Source organism: Cnephaeus nilssonii, assembly GCF_951640355.1.
Source record: "Cnephaeus nilssonii genome assembly, chromosome: 5".
NCBI lineage: Eukaryota > Metazoa > Chordata > Mammalia > Chiroptera > Vespertilionidae > Cnephaeus > Cnephaeus nilssonii.
The window spans coordinates 77,280,461-77,300,119 of record NC_137076.1 but is presented as its reverse complement, the minus strand read 5'-3'; the positions used below and the strand labels follow the sequence as shown (position 1 = coordinate 77,300,119).

The window sequence follows — 19,659 nt, the reverse complement described above, 5'->3', positions numbered from 1 at the left end:
GCTCTCATCATTGTGCTCTCATCATTGATGTTTCTCTCTCTCTCCCCCTCTCCTTCCCTCTCTGAAATCAATAAAAATGTATATTTAAAAACATACATTTAGTTTCAAATCATTTTATTTGATGGACCATTTTCACCAGAAATCAAAAAATTCTGATTTTAAAAATATCTGGGCTGAGTCCCAAAGGAATGGAGATGATCAGCTCATCACTAAAATTCTACCAAATGTGGGCCTCTGACCAAATCAGCCATGCCTCCACCCCCATGACCATTTGTCTACTCCTAGTATTATCCTTAACTCCAGGCTTCTGTGTCATCTGCCAGTGTGCTTGGATTTGAGGTCTGAAGGAAAACATTCACAAGGAAATGAAGAACGAAGTTGCAGGGGTGGATGAACTTACACAAGGACAGAGGGAAGAATGAGAAAGGCTGAAACTGTGGAAAGCAGCAGCCTTTAAGGCAGGGGCGGGGAACTAATTTTCTGCCAAGAGCCATTTGGATATTTATAACATCATTCGCTTAACATAATTCACTTAATATAAATTTATGTTGCTATCAAAAAAGCTCCTAGTTTATTGAATTTCAAGTCCCACCTGCAGTTGCCTTGGTAGGGCCAAACCAAATGGTTTCGCAGGCCTTGTATGGATGCTGAGAAGAGACAGGAGGCACCTGGGAAGGCAGGCCATTGTGCCTGATGCAGAGGAGCAAGGGGAGTGCCCAGAGAGGCTAGCAGTGTTAACATTTTGGAGTGTGTGGTCGGTGAGGTAGAACTGTTTCACTAACCAACCAGTTAGTGATTCTTCTACCACATTAACCTCCTTAAGTATGCCTCCTAGCTGAGCACATTATAACTCTCTGTGCCTAACAAAACATTAGCTGTAAAACTGAGATAATAATAGAAAGTACTTCATAAGGTTATTGCAAAGATCAAAGAGAGTTAATATATACATCTATATCAAACAGTTCCTGGCACATATTAAGTGCTTGAAATGTTATTTAATAATTAATTTTTAATAATCTAAACCAATAATCAGTGAAGATAAAGGTAAAATAGCACTGTTCAATAAAAATATAGTGTAAGACACACCATTAGCCGCATAATTTTAAATGAAATTAACAAATAACATATTTTATGTAACCCAATATACCTAAATTATTATCATTACAACATATGATTGATATGAAAAATTGTTGAGGTATTTTACATTTTTTGTACTAAGTCTTTGAAATCTGATGTGTATTTTATACTTATACAGCACCTCTCAATTCAACAGGCCACATTTCAAGTGCTCAGTATCCTTGTGATTAATGGCTCCTACATTGGACAGAGCAGGTATGGAAAGATACACACCAAATTGTTAGTCTAGGCTACCTCATAAGGCTTAGAAGTAGAGTGGGGAAACTAGTAACACTTCGTTTACATACCTCTACATAGTTTAATATGTAACAATGAGGACAACTGTCTTTAAAATCCAGTAAGTTATAAAAAGGTATTAAAAAGTTATAAAAGAGTAAAAAAAAATTAGTAACTTAAAACTAACACTCACTAAAATAGTCATAGAAATACGGAGGAAAACATTCTAACCTGGAAGTAAGAATACCTGGGTTCTAAATCATATGTGGGACCTTCAAAAAGCGCACCTGCATCTAGGTTTCTTCAGAAATGGATGATTTCTTAAGAACTCCCTGTTCTTCAAATGTATAAAAGTCATCTACTGTATTTCTCTTATATTGCCCTCAAGAATCTATCAATGGATGAGAACTCTCTCCTCACCTCTGGAGATTATCCAAAAGGAGAGGCACAGGTGAAACCTATTCTCACAGTCTGAGGATTTGCTGATTCTCAATCTGCCTTTTAAGATAGGTTTCTGTTTGTTGCTAGCTATCAACCTTCTCAGCTCCCAAGAGTTTTTATTTACCCTGCTTCCGTCCATGCCCCCCTGTAGTCACAAATGTCAAGGAAACTGAAAAATGAGCCTGACCTTCTCACTCTCCCACAGGGATGATTTGGTCCGAATGCAAGGAAATCTGGGAGGAGGGGCCGAGAGAATACATGCTACACCTGTGGAACCTCTTGGATTTCGGGATGCTGTCCATCTTCGTGGCCTCCTTCACCGCGAGGTTCATGGCCTTCCTGAAGGCCAGCGAAGCCCAACTGTACGTGGACCAGCACGTGCAGGACGACACACTGCACAATGTCTCTCTTCCGCCAGAAGTGGCATATTTCACCTACGGTGAGTCCAAGTGTTCCTGCACATTCCTCCCCAGGCACTTCTGGGGCGTGCCCTGGGCCCTTAGCTTGGCGGTTCTGCAGCAACTGGTCATCTAAAATGTTAATGTAGACACAACCCTTACCCCAAAAGAAAAGTCCCAGGCACCGCACTACAAGTTGAATTAGTGAGTATGAGAAATGAATCATTTTGTGTTAGAAAGGATGGATTTGTTTGGTAAAGATTCGTGGAGCATTTCTGTGGGATTTTCTTTCTTTTTTTAAAGAAAAATCTCAATTCTGATGTGGATCCAGAAGTTTTTCTTTTCATGTTGGATCCCTGTGTTTTGTGCAAAGTCCTGGTTTCTCAATTTAGAAGATAAAAAAGATATTTTCTCATGGCAAGATAGTGTCTTAGGAGATGCCTTAATTCTTTCAAACCATAAGGCCATATAGTGTGAGGTACTAGATTGAAATTTTAGGAATAATGAGTTATAGGATCTATTTATTGAGGACCTACTAATGGCTATGAACTGTACAGACATTTTATACCATAAATTGCAATCCTTGCAATAGCGTTGCAAAAGTGTCTTTTTTAGACCCATTTTATACATAAAGAAACAGGTTTTCAAGGCAGTTCACAATGTTCCCATAAATACAGGACTGCCTTGGATTGCAAGGGATCCAGGCCCAACATGAAATTGAAAACCATGCAGAAGGATGTTCTCAGGCTTTGGAGTTAGACCTGAATTCTAACCTACTTCTGTAGCTTACTGTGAAACCTTGTTTATGTAACTTTTTCTGATCATCCATTTTCTTATATGTAAAATTGGGATAATACATGTCAGAAAGTTTGTTTTGAGGAGTAAATAAGTCGGTTCATATGAAGAATATTGTACTGTATTCTGAAAATATTAAATGCTCACTAAGTAGTAACAGTAATTATCATACTACCTCTTGGGTAATTTCTTGCTTAAATACTGTGTGCTTTTTGTACTAAAGAGAGAGATGTGTGGGGAGAAGAAACAGTAGATATTTGTTGTTATGAGTAAATTAGCTGGACATTTCACATGCACTCACTAATTGCAGCTGTTACATCATGAAGAGTTTGAATGTCAAATGTCACTGTTAGATAAAGCCACAAGGCTCCTGTGACCACAGAATCTTCATTATCGGGTACAGCAATGATCTGCAGAGGGTTGGCCAATTACTGCAAAAGTTGAGTTGCTGCCTATATTCAATGTAGATTGTTATGCAGATTTTGACTTTTAAATGTGGTAGGGAAATCCCCATTGAGAAACAGAGTCTTATAGTATTACAAATTATCCACTCTTCATTTATGGGTTTGAAAATTCAGACTTTTTAAAAGCAAAATGGTCTTATATATTTTCCCCTCTGTGCTGCTCAGGGTTCAAGGAAAGATGAGAGAATCTTGATACTGCATTGGATACTTTTCTTAATGCCATGATTCAGGCTTCATATTGTCCACTTGTAACTTCTAATCCTTTTATGGATTATATTAAGGTCTCAACCAACCCAAAGCATTACACATTTATTGCCCTTGCTTTTATGGTTCACTCCATGCCCTTGGAAATCTTTTGGATCTGTGTTCATTTTTGTTTCCGTTGTGGAGAAAGAATGCCCTCTTGTGGCCAGATAGGCAGTGGTCCCTTCCAACCTCTACAGTACTAAGTAGGCAGGTATTTTTCAGTTGAGGACAAATTTTCTCATGGAAATAGCTCCAAGAAAAAAATCCTTGTCTGAATTATCACAGAGCTGTTTGCTTTTACACCCACCACAACTCTTACAAGCCAATTCAAGGAGAATAATTTTCACTAAAAAGTCCTGACCTGGTCACCAGGGTCTGATGAAAGCTAAATCTATCTTAGACTATAAGAGTGCCTTATATTATTTCAGCTGAGGTTTAAGATGGTAAATTACAGGAGGAAGAAAAAATAATTCCTTTTGGTGTCTGTCTGAAGAATCTAGGTCTTATTTTATACTATCCAAATGTTTTATTTATCCATAGAGGGTGACAGATATATTGGAAAAATATAATTTAGTCTCCTTGTCTTTCATAGACTTCTGAGTTATGACCTTGATGAGAACATAGAGTCTATAATTTTATTATATTTCCAAATGTAATTTACATGCACTACATGAAACTCTGGCAGAGGCCTGTTTCCCTTACTAGAGAATTTTTTACTGTTCTTTATTATTGTTTAACAGAGTCTAGCTTTGAAAATAAAGAATAAAATTCTTCCTCTTCCATCTCCCTTGGGGTGCCAAGACTTGCTACATAATATCTTTGTTCTCTGCATTTACTTGGCTCTTGAAAGGGCCCCATACGCCAAATCCAGCCTTTAAAATGGCAATAATATGTACTCTACAGGGCTGTTGTGAAAATTAGAGCTAATGTAAATGCAAGGGCTAATTAAGGTTTCTCGGTGTTTCTCAGTTTAAGTTTCACTTCGCATTTCTCAACAGGGACACTACTGACTTTTTCAGCAGGGCAATTTTCATGGTGTGGGTCTGTCTGGAGCACTGCAAGACATTATCATCACAATAATACGCCTTCTCAGTCATCATGACAACCGCAGACACCCCACACATTTCCCCAGGAAGAAGGTGCTGCCCTCATTTGAGAATCACTATATGTCTTAACACATAGTAGGCAGCTCATTAGAGAGAGATGCTGCTCCCTGCACCAATAGAACTGCAATAGGAACACTTTGCAGGTTTGCTCTGCTGCAGGAATACACCCAAGGTAGTTCAGACCTTCACTGGTGACCACAAGCAGCATCTCCTCAGCCTCGGACAGGTCCTAGGACTCTTGACACCTAGAACAGCTCTGTCATAGCAAACTTGGATAACTGGTCACCACTCTAGGGCTCTTAACTCAAGTAACAACTCTCACAGACACACAGTGAGGAACACAACCCAGTAGCATTTCCTCAGGCAAGATCCTCCAGATTCCTAGCCCCCACGTGAGCTCACTTGTTCTGATTTGTGGCCAAACTAGTCTAAACTTGTGGTTAGGATTTAATTCCGTCATTGAACAAATATCAGCACCTGCTGTGTGCTAGACCCTTGTTCCCAGAAGCCCCTGAGTTACCTGGAATTTGTTTTCCAGCTAAGCACTTTACATATATGATTTCATTTCATCCTCACGACAGCTCTCCTACGCTATTTCCCAAGTTACAAATGGGGAAAATAAAACTCAGGAAGTTAACTAACTTGCTCAGAATCATACAGCCAGTGTGTAGAAAGGCCACTCTCAACCTCAGGTCTTGTCTGACTCTTAAGTCCATGCTCCTCCTCCTCCACCTACTCATAAATGGGACAGCCCCTGCTGATGGAGCTCAAACATAGAATAGCAAGTAGCATGGTAAGTGCCACAACATGGGGTGTACACGATATTGTGGTGGAGTAGAGGAGAACAGGGAGGCTTCCCTATTCCATGGTGGGGTCATAGAGGGCTTCCTGAAAATGATGACAGCTGAGTAAAGTCTTAAAGAATAATTGGGAATGAAATGGACCTTGAAGTGAGGGAACAATGTTCCAGGCAGATGGTCCAGCACATTCCAAGAGGAAGCGTATTGGGATTAATTTAAAGACAAGGATGGGAATGGCATGTAATAAGGTTAGAGACTTCTAAGATGACTAACTGGTTTCTCTTCTAGAGCATATCCTGTCCCCAGAGAGTAACCCAGATTGTTTTCATTTAGCCAGGGACAAGTGGTGGCCCTCAGACCCTCAGATCATATCAGAAGGGCTGTATGCAATAGCTGTCGTGCTGAGCTTCTCTCGAATCGCGTACATCCTGCCAGCCAACGAAAGTTTTGGGCCCTTGCAGATCTCCCTGGGGAGAACCGTGAAAGATATCTTCAAGTTCATGGTCATTTTCATCATGGTATTTGTGGCCTTCATGATTGGGATGTTCAATCTGTACTCCTATTACCGAGGTGCAAAGTACAACCCAGCGTTTACAACGTGAGTATCCCAGGGCTCCCCTGAGGTCTCTGTGGGCTTTCTAGGAGTCTTTGAGAGTCTCTTGCAGGTAGCTCTTTACAGAGAATCAGGTTTCCTTGGTATTTCTAAAGGTTAATGGCAACTTTATTCAAGGGTGCTTTAGAGTTCGTGTTCTCGAGTTGGAAGAACAGAAGAGCTGGGTTCAATCCTCATTTTGCCACTTACACGCTATATGTTCCTTAACTTCTCTGATCCTTAGTTTCCTCGTCTTTTATTTTTTATAACTTAGCCAGGGACAAGTGGTCTCTTGTCTCTTTAAAATATATATATATATGTCTTTATTTATTTTAGAGACAGAGGAAGGGAGAGGGAACTAGAGAAACATCAATGCAAGAGAGAAACATAGATCAGCTTCCTCTTACACATTCCACACTGGGGATCGAGCCCACAACCTGGGCATGTGCCCTGAGGTGGAATCAAATGCCAGCCAGAGCAGTTTCTTCATCTTTAAAATAAGGATAATATAGATGATAATAGTACCTTTTTAATAGGGATAGTGTGCCCTGGCCAGCTGGTTGGAGTGTTGTCCTATGCACCAAAAGGTTGCAAGTTCAATTCCCGATCAGGGCACATAACTAAGTTGTGGGTTCGATCCCTGGTTGGGGTACATATAGGAAGCAACCAAATGATTGTTTCTCTCACATTGATGTCTCTCTCTCTGGCTCGCTATCTCTCTCTCTGTCTCTCTCTCTCTACCTCTCTCTCTATCTCTCAATAAAATCACATCCTTGGGTGAGGATTTAAAGAAAATTAGGATACTGTGAAGATTCAATGAGCTGATATAGCCACACACTAAGTTCAATAAATGGAAGGAACTATTATCACTATTGTTATTTATTGGCTTAGCCTGTGTTACCTAGAAAACAATGCTCTGGGCAAATCTTGCATGCCAACACATTCATGGAGCAAGAGAGTTGCAATCGAAATCAAATTAGACTAAGGAAAATGGAAAGTGCAGTGTGGGAGGAGGGAAAGCACATACTGGTTGCTAACTTGGCCACCATCTACCAGAACATAAAACTTGGCCATGACAGACTTCTCCAGGAAGACTAATGGAAACAGCACATCTCAGAATAGCCCATCAGGATGAGAAATCAAGAATTTATCAGCCAGATCTTTCCCATCTGCTATCTGTCATGAGTCAAAGTCACTGCCTAGGACATTAACTTGCCTGCACTTCCAGGGCAGCCCCTGGGGAAACCATATCCACATAACATGGGAGGTAGGTCTGCTAGTGGACACAGGTCAGCAGCTCTCCATGCCTGACTGAGCGAGCCAGCACCTGTGCATGGCCACTGAGCAAGTCCTGTAGTATCATGTGCCTCAGCAGCAGTAGGGAAGGCCCAGGCGAGGGAAGCAAGAGACATGTGGTGCAAGCATGAGGCTGGGCACAGTCAGGTGGATACATCAGGGCCCAGAAGCAATTGCTGCAGACAGAGCAAGGCAGTGGCACAACCTCCCCCCACAGAGCTGGTGTCAGATCTCAGTGAACCTGTGTCCCTGAAGACCTGTGTTCCTCCCCTCTGTGGGGGATGCCAGGCATCTCCTGGAGAGCATCAGTAGCACTGAGCAGTGGGCTAATAGAATATAGCAGACCTGAGCTTTCATTATAGCAAAGGATGACCTTACTATATAGCCAAGTCACTGGGCTTATCCGAGCTTGTATCTGTGCAGACAAGTATAAATAAGACTTCCCATTTTACTCACAAATACCCCATTAGTGGTCAATGAGGCAGTTTAGTAAAGTGTCTGAGGCACATAAGTGTTTTCGTCCAGGTCCCACCCTAGGCCACCTAGGCCCAGAACTTCTCCCTGCCTTCAAGCTCCTGCCTAGAATCTCCAGCCATAATCAGGTCTCCAGCCACAGGCACAGCAGCTGGGACCAACAGGGTTAAGTACTCTTGACATCTCTAAGAACCCAGACCCAATGCAATGAACCCCGTGCCCCGCCCAAGTGGAATTACCAAGAAGAGTGGGGGCCCCAGTGCTGCTGAACCACAGAAGCTATTACTCTCTGAAGCAAAGAAGTAGTGTATGTTCACATGGAGCAAGTGCCCGACCCAGTGCTGAGAAATGCACCTGAGGAGTGCCTGGCTCTTCCCCTCAGCACATGCACCCCACGGCTCAGACAGACAAGGTTTTAGTCTGAGCTTTCATCTTATTAAGCAGTATGGCCTTGAGCAACTGATTAAACCCCCTAGGCCTCAGTTTCCCCAGATCTGAAGTGAGAACACTAAGATGATCATCATCACAGGATTGCTGTAATGATCCATGAAGAAGAAATAAGATTGAATCCATCCTTGTATATAATAAGCCTTCAGTGATTGGTGGTAATCATAATAGAAATGGTGAATGAGGAGAAAAGGGGAGGGTAAGCTGCAAGAAAAGATACCTGTGGACTGATTTGGCTCCACAGGACCCTTTCTGGACAGGGGCCTAATTTACAAATTGTCTACAGCTCAGGCCAAGATCATTAGTGATCTTGGCCTGAGCTGTAGACAATTTGTACAAAACCCAGTGATCAACTGTGGAAGGAATTAAATCACCCAAAAGCACATTTGCTGTAGTCCTGCTAGAGAGGCAAAGTTAAATGTATCCACTATGGGATGCACTGTTATTGAACAACAGTCAAGATGTCAGTTGATAGACACAGGTTCCACCCCTTGATGGTCAGGCTCTGATGTTCCTCCTGTGTTTCCAGTCTAGCACAATGCTTGCACACAGTATTGTTCACCAAGTGTTTCATTAAAAAGAATGAGGGAATGAACAGGAGAAATGAAGCTAGATTCAAGGCAGATTGGGAACCTGACCATGTGGACTCCATCCCATTTCTACTACCCTGGGTGTTCTGCACCACATTCCTGCACTGCCTGCCCACAGCTCCTCAGAGGTCAGTGCCATGACACATGGGAAGATGGCAAAGGTCATGACTTAGAGCAGGACTGACCTGGCCACAATTCCCAGCTAGATGCAACACAGCTAATCTATAGGGAAAAGGGGAAAAGAGGAGAAGGAGACAAAGCAATTGGCTTATCCCATGTGCTGGGAACCAAATGGAGACTTCCTAGACATGAGGAACCCAACCAAAGAGGGCCCAGGCCCTCCAGGATGGGGAAGGGAATGTATTATAGTGGCACCAAGTGCAGTGAAGAAAGGACAGGATATTTATCACCTTGGCAGCTCCTAAAGTGGGATGCACAGCTGTAAATAGGATTACATTGAACAGGAAAAGAGTCAATAGAGCAGTGAGGTGGAGAGGAAAGAATGGATTTTTGTAAATGCCACCTCTTACCTTTTGAATGCTCTCTAGAGCATGTCAGTGCTTACAACCTTCTTTGATAAACAAAAAGCCACACTAGAGATAAGTGTCTCCTGCATTAGGGAACTCAGAGCTATTCTGAGAACCAGCTAAGCTGATGATAAAGAGTCTTTTAAAGACCAATTACCCCTCTCAGGTGAATGTTTGCTTCATAGTGGCTCATGCCCAAGCCGCCCTTCCCAGCTCAGGATCTTCCCTTTGGCCCACCCACAGGGGGTCTTTTTGAGCTTGTAAGGAAAGACGGTCCTACAGAGCTGGAAAACTCAGTCCTACAGAAAGGAAATTTGGCTGGGAGAATAGTGTAGGTATCCTTGCCCCATCACTTACCCCCACCCTACCCCAAAACTCACCCCTGCTATGTTCAAGGACAGCTTAGGTCCCTAAAGACTGTTCAGGAGTCCACTTTGCAATCCATCTATTAGGAATTAACAGAGAGCTATCTTATAGGAAACTTGTTCAACCTAGGGGTGCAGTCCCCGGTCAGCTCACAAAAGCCACTTCCACTTAAACCCCACCCAGTAGAGTACTATGCCAGATGGGAGATGTAGGGACATCCTGGGACAAACAGAAAGGTTTCTTTACCAATGGCAGACCCTCAACCCTCAGCCAAGCCCTGCCCTAATCACCATTGTGTTCCAGTTCTGGAATCACATACCTCCTTCCCCACCCATATTCCCATACCTCATCTGACAGACCTCAAGGAGGGGATAAGAAGAAAACAGACAGATTGAATGGAATCTGGCACAGGATGAATAAACACACAATCTTAGCAGTCTTGATTGAGATCAATGATTCTCAAACCACACCAGAATCACCTGGGGAGATGGCTAAACTTGGGCCTTCCCAGGCTCCACCCCTTCGAGTTCTACATAAGGCCTGGAAGCCTGCATTAACAAGCCACTGGGGGATTCTGATTCAGTTGGTCTTAGGACCATGCAATGAGAAATGCTGATCTGACTCAACTTCATCATTACTCAGATAGGGAGGTGGAGACCAGTCTCAGCTCTGCATTAAAAAAGTCAGGAGTGAGCTCCGGAGTCAGATCCTATAATCATTTCCCAATCTTTCAGCTTCCTTTCACTTCAGAACCACCGGTTTCCTCAAAGGTCTGGGTCATGCTTCAGAGCTGCTTCTGTGTAGGAGGCAGACCTAAAGGGAAGAGCCCGGACGGGGCTGACTGGACATGACAGATAGTGCACCTGCTGACAGCTCACTGTCTCCAAGCCACTTCCATTAGAAACTGCAAATGACCCATGGTAAGGAGGAGATGTTCAGATATGTTTTATGCTCTCAGAGTACAAAATCAAGTATCCTAAGGCCGGGGTGAGGATGTGAAAAGTAAACTACCTGAGAATGCACTTTCTTTCAGAAAGCCTGTTAAGAAAAGCTCTCAATTTCAACTGTTAGAAATTTTGTTCTAAAGGGGACCATATCTTTGATTTTATAATGGAAATCAGTAGACAAATAGGATTTGGTTTTTGGTGTTTTGTTTTATAGTCAACTTTGCTGAAATGGATGTATATCATAAAGCAAGGATTTTTCTGCTTAAGAGACTGTATGGAAATCTTGGGGTCCCAGCACTCTGTAATAAGTGTTAGAAAAAGAGAGACAAAAACTCCTTGGCCCACTAATGAAATGAAGCTGAATGAGAATGCACAGGAAAAGGTGGCCTTCTTTATATCCATCTAATTGGTGACCATCGCAGAACAGGTACACAGATGTGACCAGGAATGCCCAGGATGGGGGGACACATGATGGGCTTCTCATCTTCCCTTTGGGTAAACTTGGCCTCCCCCACTTACTTCTGATTGGAGATTAAATGTGGGCCCTGACCTCCAAAGATGATCCCAGCCAATGTTTTCCACAAGCTGTTACAGAGGCAGCATAGCTGGGTTGAGACTTTTCTAATAAAAAAAAAAAATACTTTTCCTAAGTTATTCTGTCTCTCAGGAATCTTTTTAATGGAAGGAGCTTCAGCAGTGCTAGGCAAAATTAGAAGCTTCTGTTTTCCACGACAGTTACGGAAAATTTCCAGACTCAGATTCATATGCCCAAAAGGAGCAGAAGGCACTGATTCAGCGCCACCAGCTCAGAGGCTGGCTCCAATGAACCTGAAGGGGCACTGGAGCTGAGGGAGACTCCCTGAGACTCTGTCTATGCCGACCCCACCCCGGGACCCCTGCATCATCCTGTTGTTGAACAATTAATAAGCACATGAGCTGCTCTCCCGTTTGATCCACCTAACAATGGAATGACACAGATATTACTACCAGGAAACTGAGGCTCAGAGAGATGCTGGACTTTCCCAAGATCACAGAACCAAGAAGAAGATTTGAACCCAGATCTGCATGACTCCAAGCCCATCCTCTACCTATTGACCAGAAATTCCCCCCATTTCCCACACCAGGGCATGTGCTCTGAGGTAGAAGCTGGGTGTCTTTACAATAGCTTTCCTGTGGCTATTCTAAAAAATAGCATACGAAATTCAGATTATTGATGATCACTGAGAACCTGGTGATTCTACATATCTCAGCTCTAAATATGCAGCCTGCGATTGTTCCCTGGGTAAAGCAGCTTTCTACTCCCAAGTGTGTACATTCATTTGACAAATACTATGGAGAAGCTACCCAATGGCAAGTTCTGTATTTGGCTCTGGGGTCACTGAAGTTAATAAAACAATCCTCTCATCCCTAAGAAACTCATAAACAAGTAGGGAGTCTGAAAAGTAAAAAAAAAGCAAGCATCAGCTATTATGGAGACAGCTTCACAGCATAGCTGGGTTGAGACTTTTCTAATCAAAAGGGTACTTGGGCAGCACAATGAGGAAGAAGCACTGGACTCTGTCTGGCAAGGTCAAGGAAGGCTTCATGGAGGGGGTGACCATAAAAAGGTCTTTGAGGGTGACTAGGAGGACATTCCAGCCTGTGCAAAGTGTAAACAAGCAGGGCCTTTTTTTTTTTTTTTTTTTTTTGAGGTGAAGGAGAAAGTAGCTGTCTTACCGCCCAGATACTAATGTGCTCAGATGGTACAAAAATTTTCTTAAAAATAAATAAAATCTGCTTCCATGTCTGGCCACAAAGGTGGCAAGAAGCAGGTCAAGGAGACAGATAAGACAGGACACTGGAGCAGAAGCAAAGAGGAGAAGAAATATCAGGAGTTCAAGCTGAGAGGCACATGGAAGGGCCCCTGGCCACAGTGGAATTAAGAAATCTGCCAAAAAGTAAGCTGTTCTTTGTGCGTAAGGCATGGTGATCCTTAATTCCATTCCTGTCTAAACATCTGGATTCCCTGCCCTACTCTCTGCTGGGACCTATAGCTAGAATGAAATATTATCTGGGAGCGTATATGTTTAAGAATCAACTTTTGTAAAAAGGAAAAGAAAAAGTAGACAAGTAGGCAAGAGTTTGGGGAAATGGCAGAAGGTCAGATCAGATAACTCAGCCGGAGCCAGTGAAGTTCGTCCTTAGTGTTAGCTCTCCACTAAGGCTTTGTAAAAAAGAGGAAGTGAGATCAGATCTGCCTTCAGAGAGAGTACTGTGGCAACTGGGCTCAAGAGGGTGGGGAGAGGAGCCCTTGCTTGGCCCACGTTTGGTGCTGGCGATTTATTTTTATTTTATTTTATTTTATTTTATTTTATTTTATTTTATTTTATTTTATTTTGTGCTGGCGATTTTATGGTGAGCAAAAATAGTCATGGCTCCTCCCTTCATGGAACTTGCAGACTGGTTGGGAAGACAGATGTTAAATAGTCACAGGAATGAGAGCATGTTACCAATTGATAGTTCTAAAATAAAACAACTTGAAAGATTCTGAACTAGATCTATTACGAGACTGTGGCAGGAAGCTGGATGAGAGAAATGCAAGCCCAAACTAAGGGAGTGGCAGTGTGATGGAGAACAGGAGATGGAGCAGCGATGTTGAGGAGGTTAGAGTGTCTAGGACATGATGATGGCCTGAATGTGGGGTGTGAAAGAAGGAGGATGTTCTCAGGGTTTTGACATTGGGAAGGCTCCAGGATTTGGGGAGGGAGTCAAGGAGGGTATGATGGGGAGGAGAACAAGGTCCCTGGTGATTCAGGAAAGGGACAAGGGCTCTGGTCTTCTCCAGGACTCATTCCCAACAGAAATGAAGACAAACAGATCCACTTCCCAGAACCTTGTGGATAGTCCATGTCCTAAGGGACTGGAGGAATAGTGGCGCCTTGAGAAGGAGGGCCCCATTCTCAGCATTGAGGGCCAAACAGAGACTTGCTGAAGGGGTAAAATAGTTCTTTAAAAATGACATATTGTACTTGGCAAGCAGAAAACAAGAGCCTGATATTTCCCTGGCCCAAGAAAGGGAAAAAGGGAGACAGTCAGGGGAGGTCCAGAGACATCCAAAAGGAAGTGACGAGTCAGAGGGGCCTCCTGACAGCAAAGAACCACACCCCTAAGAAGGATCTGTCTGCAGAGGAGGTCCTGCTTGGGCAGCCAAGGCTAGGTTACATTGTCTGCCCTCAGAGACTCACAACAACTCATGGCCAATTAAGAGAAAGCAGGGAAAGTTCCTGGCATCACAGGACCATGGCCTACGTGGGATGTGGAATGGAATCAGCCATGTTCACATTATAGAGGACACATTTTTCCAGGATACATTTTTCAATGTTGAAATATGGGCACCTCTGATATATGTGTTATCATACTGTATTATATTTTGAAAATTATCATCTTGCCTTTCATCTTATAAATTCAAGTAAGGCATAAGGGTTTTTGGGGAATTATAGAGTTTATTATGCCTATTTTCAGTGGAGAAATCAGCACAGGGAAGTCTGAGGTTGATGGAGGAGACCTCAGTGGTCAATGATGGGGCTCAGGTCAGGCTCAGAAAGGCTGAGCAGCTAGAAATGGCCTTTGTGTGTCAAATATATATATATATATATATATATATATATATATATATATATATAATCTTAAATATATACCTTGGGTCTAACCTAAGTTCTTATTTTAGCACTAGAGGCCTGGTGCACGAAATTCGTGCCCGGAGGGTGGGGTGGGGAGGGGTATGTGTGTCTGTCAGCCCAGCCTGAACCCTCCCCAATCTAGGATCCCTCTCACAACCTCTCACAATCCATGACTGCTGGCTCCCAACCGCTCGCCTGCCTGCCTGATTGCCCCTAACCACTTCTGCCTGCCAGCCTAATCACCCCCTAACTACTCCCCTGCTAACCTGATCGACGCCTAACTGCTCCCCTGCTGGCCCGATTGCCCCTAACTGCCCTCCCCTGCCAGCCTGGTCACCCCTAACTGCCCTCCCCTGCTGGCCATCTTGTGGTGGCCATGTTGTGTCCACATGGGGGTGGCCATCTTTGACCACATGGGGGCAGCCATCTTGTGTGTTGGAGTGATGGTCAATTTGCATATTACCTCTTTATTATATAGGATAACTCTCCAATAAGTGTAATAAGTGATAAAAATATAGATCTTTTCCTGGGCTATTTTTTTGTTGTTGTTAATCCTAACCCAAGGATATTTTTCCATTAATTTTTAGAGAGAGTTGAACCGAGAAAGAGGAGGAGGAGGGAGGGGAGAGGGGGAGAGAGAGAGAGAGATAGACATCAATTGGTTGCCTCCCCACACACCCCCACCAGGGCCAGGGATCAAACCCGCAACTCAGGTATGTGCCCTTGACTGGGAATTGATTCTGTGACCCTTCGGTGCACGGGCCAACAATCTAACCACTAGCTCCTGGGCTACTTTAGAAGGATGATTATGCCTGCTACCAAAAGGCATTCTACTATCCTATAATGTTTATTTATACCCTCTCCTCATGTTTATTCATGATATGAATTTTAAAAGCCTGGTACCTTTGAGCTTCTGGAACAGGCTAAGAGCTCACAAAGTTTTAAGGGAAAGGAATTGATGATACACTGAAAATGTGCCTTTTTTAATGTTTTCACAGCATGTTCTCAGGCATTTCCCCAAGTCCTTTTTCTTAGACTGACAGTAGCCATCTCCCTACCTTTTTATTCACTAAAATTCAGTTTTAGGATATAACTTAGGTTTAAACTGTCATTCTTCAAAGTGACAGAGGGACAGGAAACTGAACTGTCCAGGGTTAGCTCTAGAGAGCTATCAGAAGAGACAGTTCTTAGGTGAATCTGAGCACTCATTTCCCCAGAATTCAATCATTCATTGACAAAAATGTTTACTGAGTCCCTACTATGAGCTGGGCGCTGTTCTGGGTACTGATGACAGAACAGAGAGCAAGTGAGCAGGCCCTGCCCTTGTGGAGGTTGAGTTCTTCCATGAATGTGATAACAGGGAAGAGACCCAAAAATATTTTTTTTTATTTTTTTAATATTTTTATTGATTTCAGAGAGGAACAGAGAAGGTGAGAGAGAGAGAAGCATCAATGATGAGAGAATCATTGATCAGCTGCCTCCTGCATGTCCCCAACTGGATCAAGCCCACAACCTGGGCATGTGTCCTTGATCGGAATTGAACCCGAGACCTTTCAGTCCACAGGCCAATGCTCTATCCACTGAGCAAAACTGGCCAGGGCCAAAAAATTGTTTTAAATAAACAGGTTAAGTGCTGAGAACTAAGAAAAAAGAAAAACACTGTACAAAAGGGGAATTAGGAGAGAGCTTCCTTCAGACACAACAGTCAGAGAAGGCCTACTTGAGCATGTGACAATTAGTTAAAGCCTAGAGGATGAGAAAAATGAGTGGCCATGTGGAGAGAAAGGGAAAAGGCATTCCAGGCAGAGGAACGGGGGAGGCACAGAAGCGGGAATGCCTTGCTGCTGTGGGCTAATGAGATGGGGAGGATTCAGATTATCCAGGGCCTTGAGGCCTGAGCTAGGTGACTGAATTCAGTTGTTAGCCTATGGAAAGCCACTAGAGAAGAGGGGCAGGATCTGATTCATATTTTTAAAGGATTGTTCTGAGAATTGATTGTTGGGTAGAAGAGTCTTTTGCCCTGATGCTGGAGCCAATTACAGTTAAGAAAGAAAAAATAGCCCTAACTGGTTTGGCTCAGTGGATAGAGCATCAGCCTGTGGACTCATGGGTCCCAGGTTCGATTCCCATCAAGGGCATATACCTTGGTTGTGGGCACATCCCTGGAGGGGGGTGTGTGTGCAGGAGGCAGCTCATTGATGTTTCTCTCTCATCGAAGTTTCTAACTCTCTCTCCCTCTCTCTTCCTCTCTGTAAAAAAATCAATAAAATACATTTTTTTAAAAAGAACAGCATTTTTAAAAAAAGAAAGAAAAATATGAATACTGGTAATAAAATAAGTAACATTTATCACACATTGGTTATATGCCAGGAAGTATTTTATGCACTTCACAAGCATTCTATTAACTCATTTAATCCTCAAGACAACCCTATGAAGTAGAGTATGAAGTAGAGATTGTTGTTTTTCCATTTTACAGCTAGGGAAAAAAAAAAGGCACAGAGTTATTTGACCAAAAGCTCACCGTCAAACCCAGGTTTACCTAACTTCAAAGCCTGCACTCTGCCTCACCAGAGCCTGCACTCTGCCTCACCTAGACTAGTTGACACTGGGATCGGGAACCAAGAAGCCAAAATGTGTATCAGGGACTTATTCATTCATTCAATGGACATTGAACTTATCCAGCGCCATCAGTAAGCCAAAATCTGGACTAGGTTTGGAGATTCAAAGGTGAAGAAAGCATAGCTCTGCCCTCGAGAAGCAACCAGGCTACTGGAGGAAGAGTTTGGTCCTCAGTATGAATAAATCTGAGCTGTATGGGCTTTAGGCTTTGTGCATCCAAATCTGGGCTGTATGGGCTTTGTGCACTGACTCTGGGGCCAGACTCCTCTACTTCTGGACTTTCTAAATCAGTGATTTTCAACTGATAATGCAGTAATTATTAAAGCATGCAATACCTGGTCAGTCGGGGGCACTGACCTCTTTTCCCTTAGATCAGTAGTCGGCAAACTCATTAGTCAACAGAGCCAAATATCAACAGTACAACGATTGAAATTTCTTTTGAGAGCCAAATTTTTTAAACTTAAACTTCTTCTAACGCCACTTCTTCAAAATAGACTAGCCCAGGCCGTGGTATTTTGTGGAAGAGCCACACTCAAGGGGCCAAAGAGCCGCATGTGGCTCGAGAGCCGCAGTTTGCCGACCACTGCCTTAGATTATCAAACAAACAAAGAACAGCCTACACAATAATAGCCATCTGGTGTGAATGAATCAAAATTACACCTATTTTTTGTCATATCAGAAAAAAAAACACTTTTTTTTGGTGTGCTACAGAATTTTAGTAATTGGTTTATGTATGCCATGAGATGAGAAAAAGTAAAAATTGCTGGTCAAACTCCTCATTTAGGGCCCTAGAAAAAAACAAGAAGTGAAAAACAAGAAGTGACTCAGAGCACACAAGTTAGCAGGGCATAGCAGGGGTGAGGTTCAAGCTTTCTCTGGAGTCTCGCTCTCTTCCCCTGACCTTCCTCAAGCTGGTCCTACTGCTCTCAACCTCCAGTCTGGGCATTAGAGAAGCACGGCCCTCTCACAGAGTCTCTCTATATTCCAAGCATCTTCTTCCATCTCCCAGCTCGGTGGCAGGTGCCCAGTTTTCTGCTTCAGCAAACCTCTAGCCCAACGCCTGCTACTGAGAAACAGTCTATTAGGAGCTGATCCTCCTGCTTACTTTTACCCTGCTATGTGCAGATGTGGGTAGGTAACTGAACTTAACAGTTTGGGGAAGGAGAGAGAGAGAATGTCATGACACTGGAGGAATGGCGTCATGGCATTCTGAAGAAGCAGCAATTTTTGTAACAATCCTCCCAAACCCTTGCCTTGTTGATCAGTTTGTTCTGAGCCTCATACACAACTGCCTCTTTAAGCAAGCTGTTATTAAAGTCCCATTATGCAGGTGAGACAGATCTGGTAGAGAATTGATTACCACGTCCCTGCCTTCTGCTTGACAAATCAGCTCCAACCTCCCCTCCCCACACCTAAGAGGGGGGTGAATCGTGCTCTATTCAACATCACTCATAGGCACTTTCCCCTTTTATTCATTAGGAGCACTTCTTATGCCAGGGTGGCCTATTGACTACATGTCAAATATTAAAAGATAGAAAGGGTTGGAGAAAGCAGAGAGGATTTGCATGAAATCAAGGGTTTGTGATGATCTTTGCAGATAGGAAGGAAGATGAGGGTTGTTCAGAAAAGTCAATAGGCAGCTGATTTATTAACTCCACTCAGTCCTGTGTGGAAGCACCCGAGGGGCTGATGGGGTTCTATGTGTTCCCCAGTAAGGTAAGGCATGGCAAACGGAGTGTCCTTGCTTACTTCCTTATAGCATTCACTCACTCTACGGGGCATGCTTTAGACTGGGACCTCCACAAGGACAGAAACATGTTCTGGGCAGCAGAGTATCCTTATCACCTGAACAATACCTGGGAGGTCAGTGAATATTTGACAAATAAACAAATGAATAAAAATAATAGCTACCATTTATTGGGCTCTTACTATATACTTTACATGGGTAGCTCATTTAACCTTCACAGCAACTTAATAACACACCATTATCTCATTTCATAGATGAGTAAACTGAGACTCAAACAAGTTTTGTAACATGCCCAAGCTCACAAGGCCAATACATATTGGAGCTGGGATTTGAACCCAGGCATGCACCTTTGCTGTTCTTCTGCCTCCAACTATCTCTGTGAAGATTCCCATGATTGACACAATTGGAGGGATCTGTGGCAAACTCTGTAGCTAGAGTAGATGGGAAGATGATGTAGAACCAGTGGCTGCCTTCCCTATTGGTAAAGAACCTCAAATTTAGCAGCTAGTTGACAGTGGGGGCCTTTTGTGAGACAAATGGCTTCCTGGTGAATGTCAAGGAAGCCAATTGCAAGATACTTTCTTCTTGAAAGTCAACCCCATGCTACTGAGAAACAGTCTATTAGGAGCTGATCCTCCTGCTTAATTTTACCCTGCTATGTGCAGATTTGGGTAGGTAACTGAACTTAACTGTTTGGGGGAGGGGAGAGAGAGAACGCCATGACACTGGAGGAATGGCATCATGGCATTCTGAAGAAGCAGCAATTTTTACAACAATCCTCCCAAACCCTTG

The 19,659-nt window shown here is 43.2% G+C and overlaps 1 protein-coding gene across 1 annotated transcript in view; it reads left to right on the top strand.

Annotated features, from left to right (window-relative positions):
* TRPC7 (transient receptor potential cation channel subfamily C member 7) overlaps positions 1 to 19,659 on the top strand; it is a gene marked incomplete at both ends in the record, with an annotated part of 121,249 nt that overhangs the window by 85,079 nt on the left and 16,511 nt on the right. The window contains 2 exons of the mRNA XM_079772659.1: positions 2,000 to 2,233; positions 5,937 to 6,201. Of these exons, the coding sequence (XP_079628785.1) occupies positions 2,000 to 2,233; positions 5,937 to 6,201 (499 nt within the window). The remainder of the gene's footprint in view (positions 1 to 1,999; positions 2,234 to 5,936; positions 6,202 to 19,659) is intronic.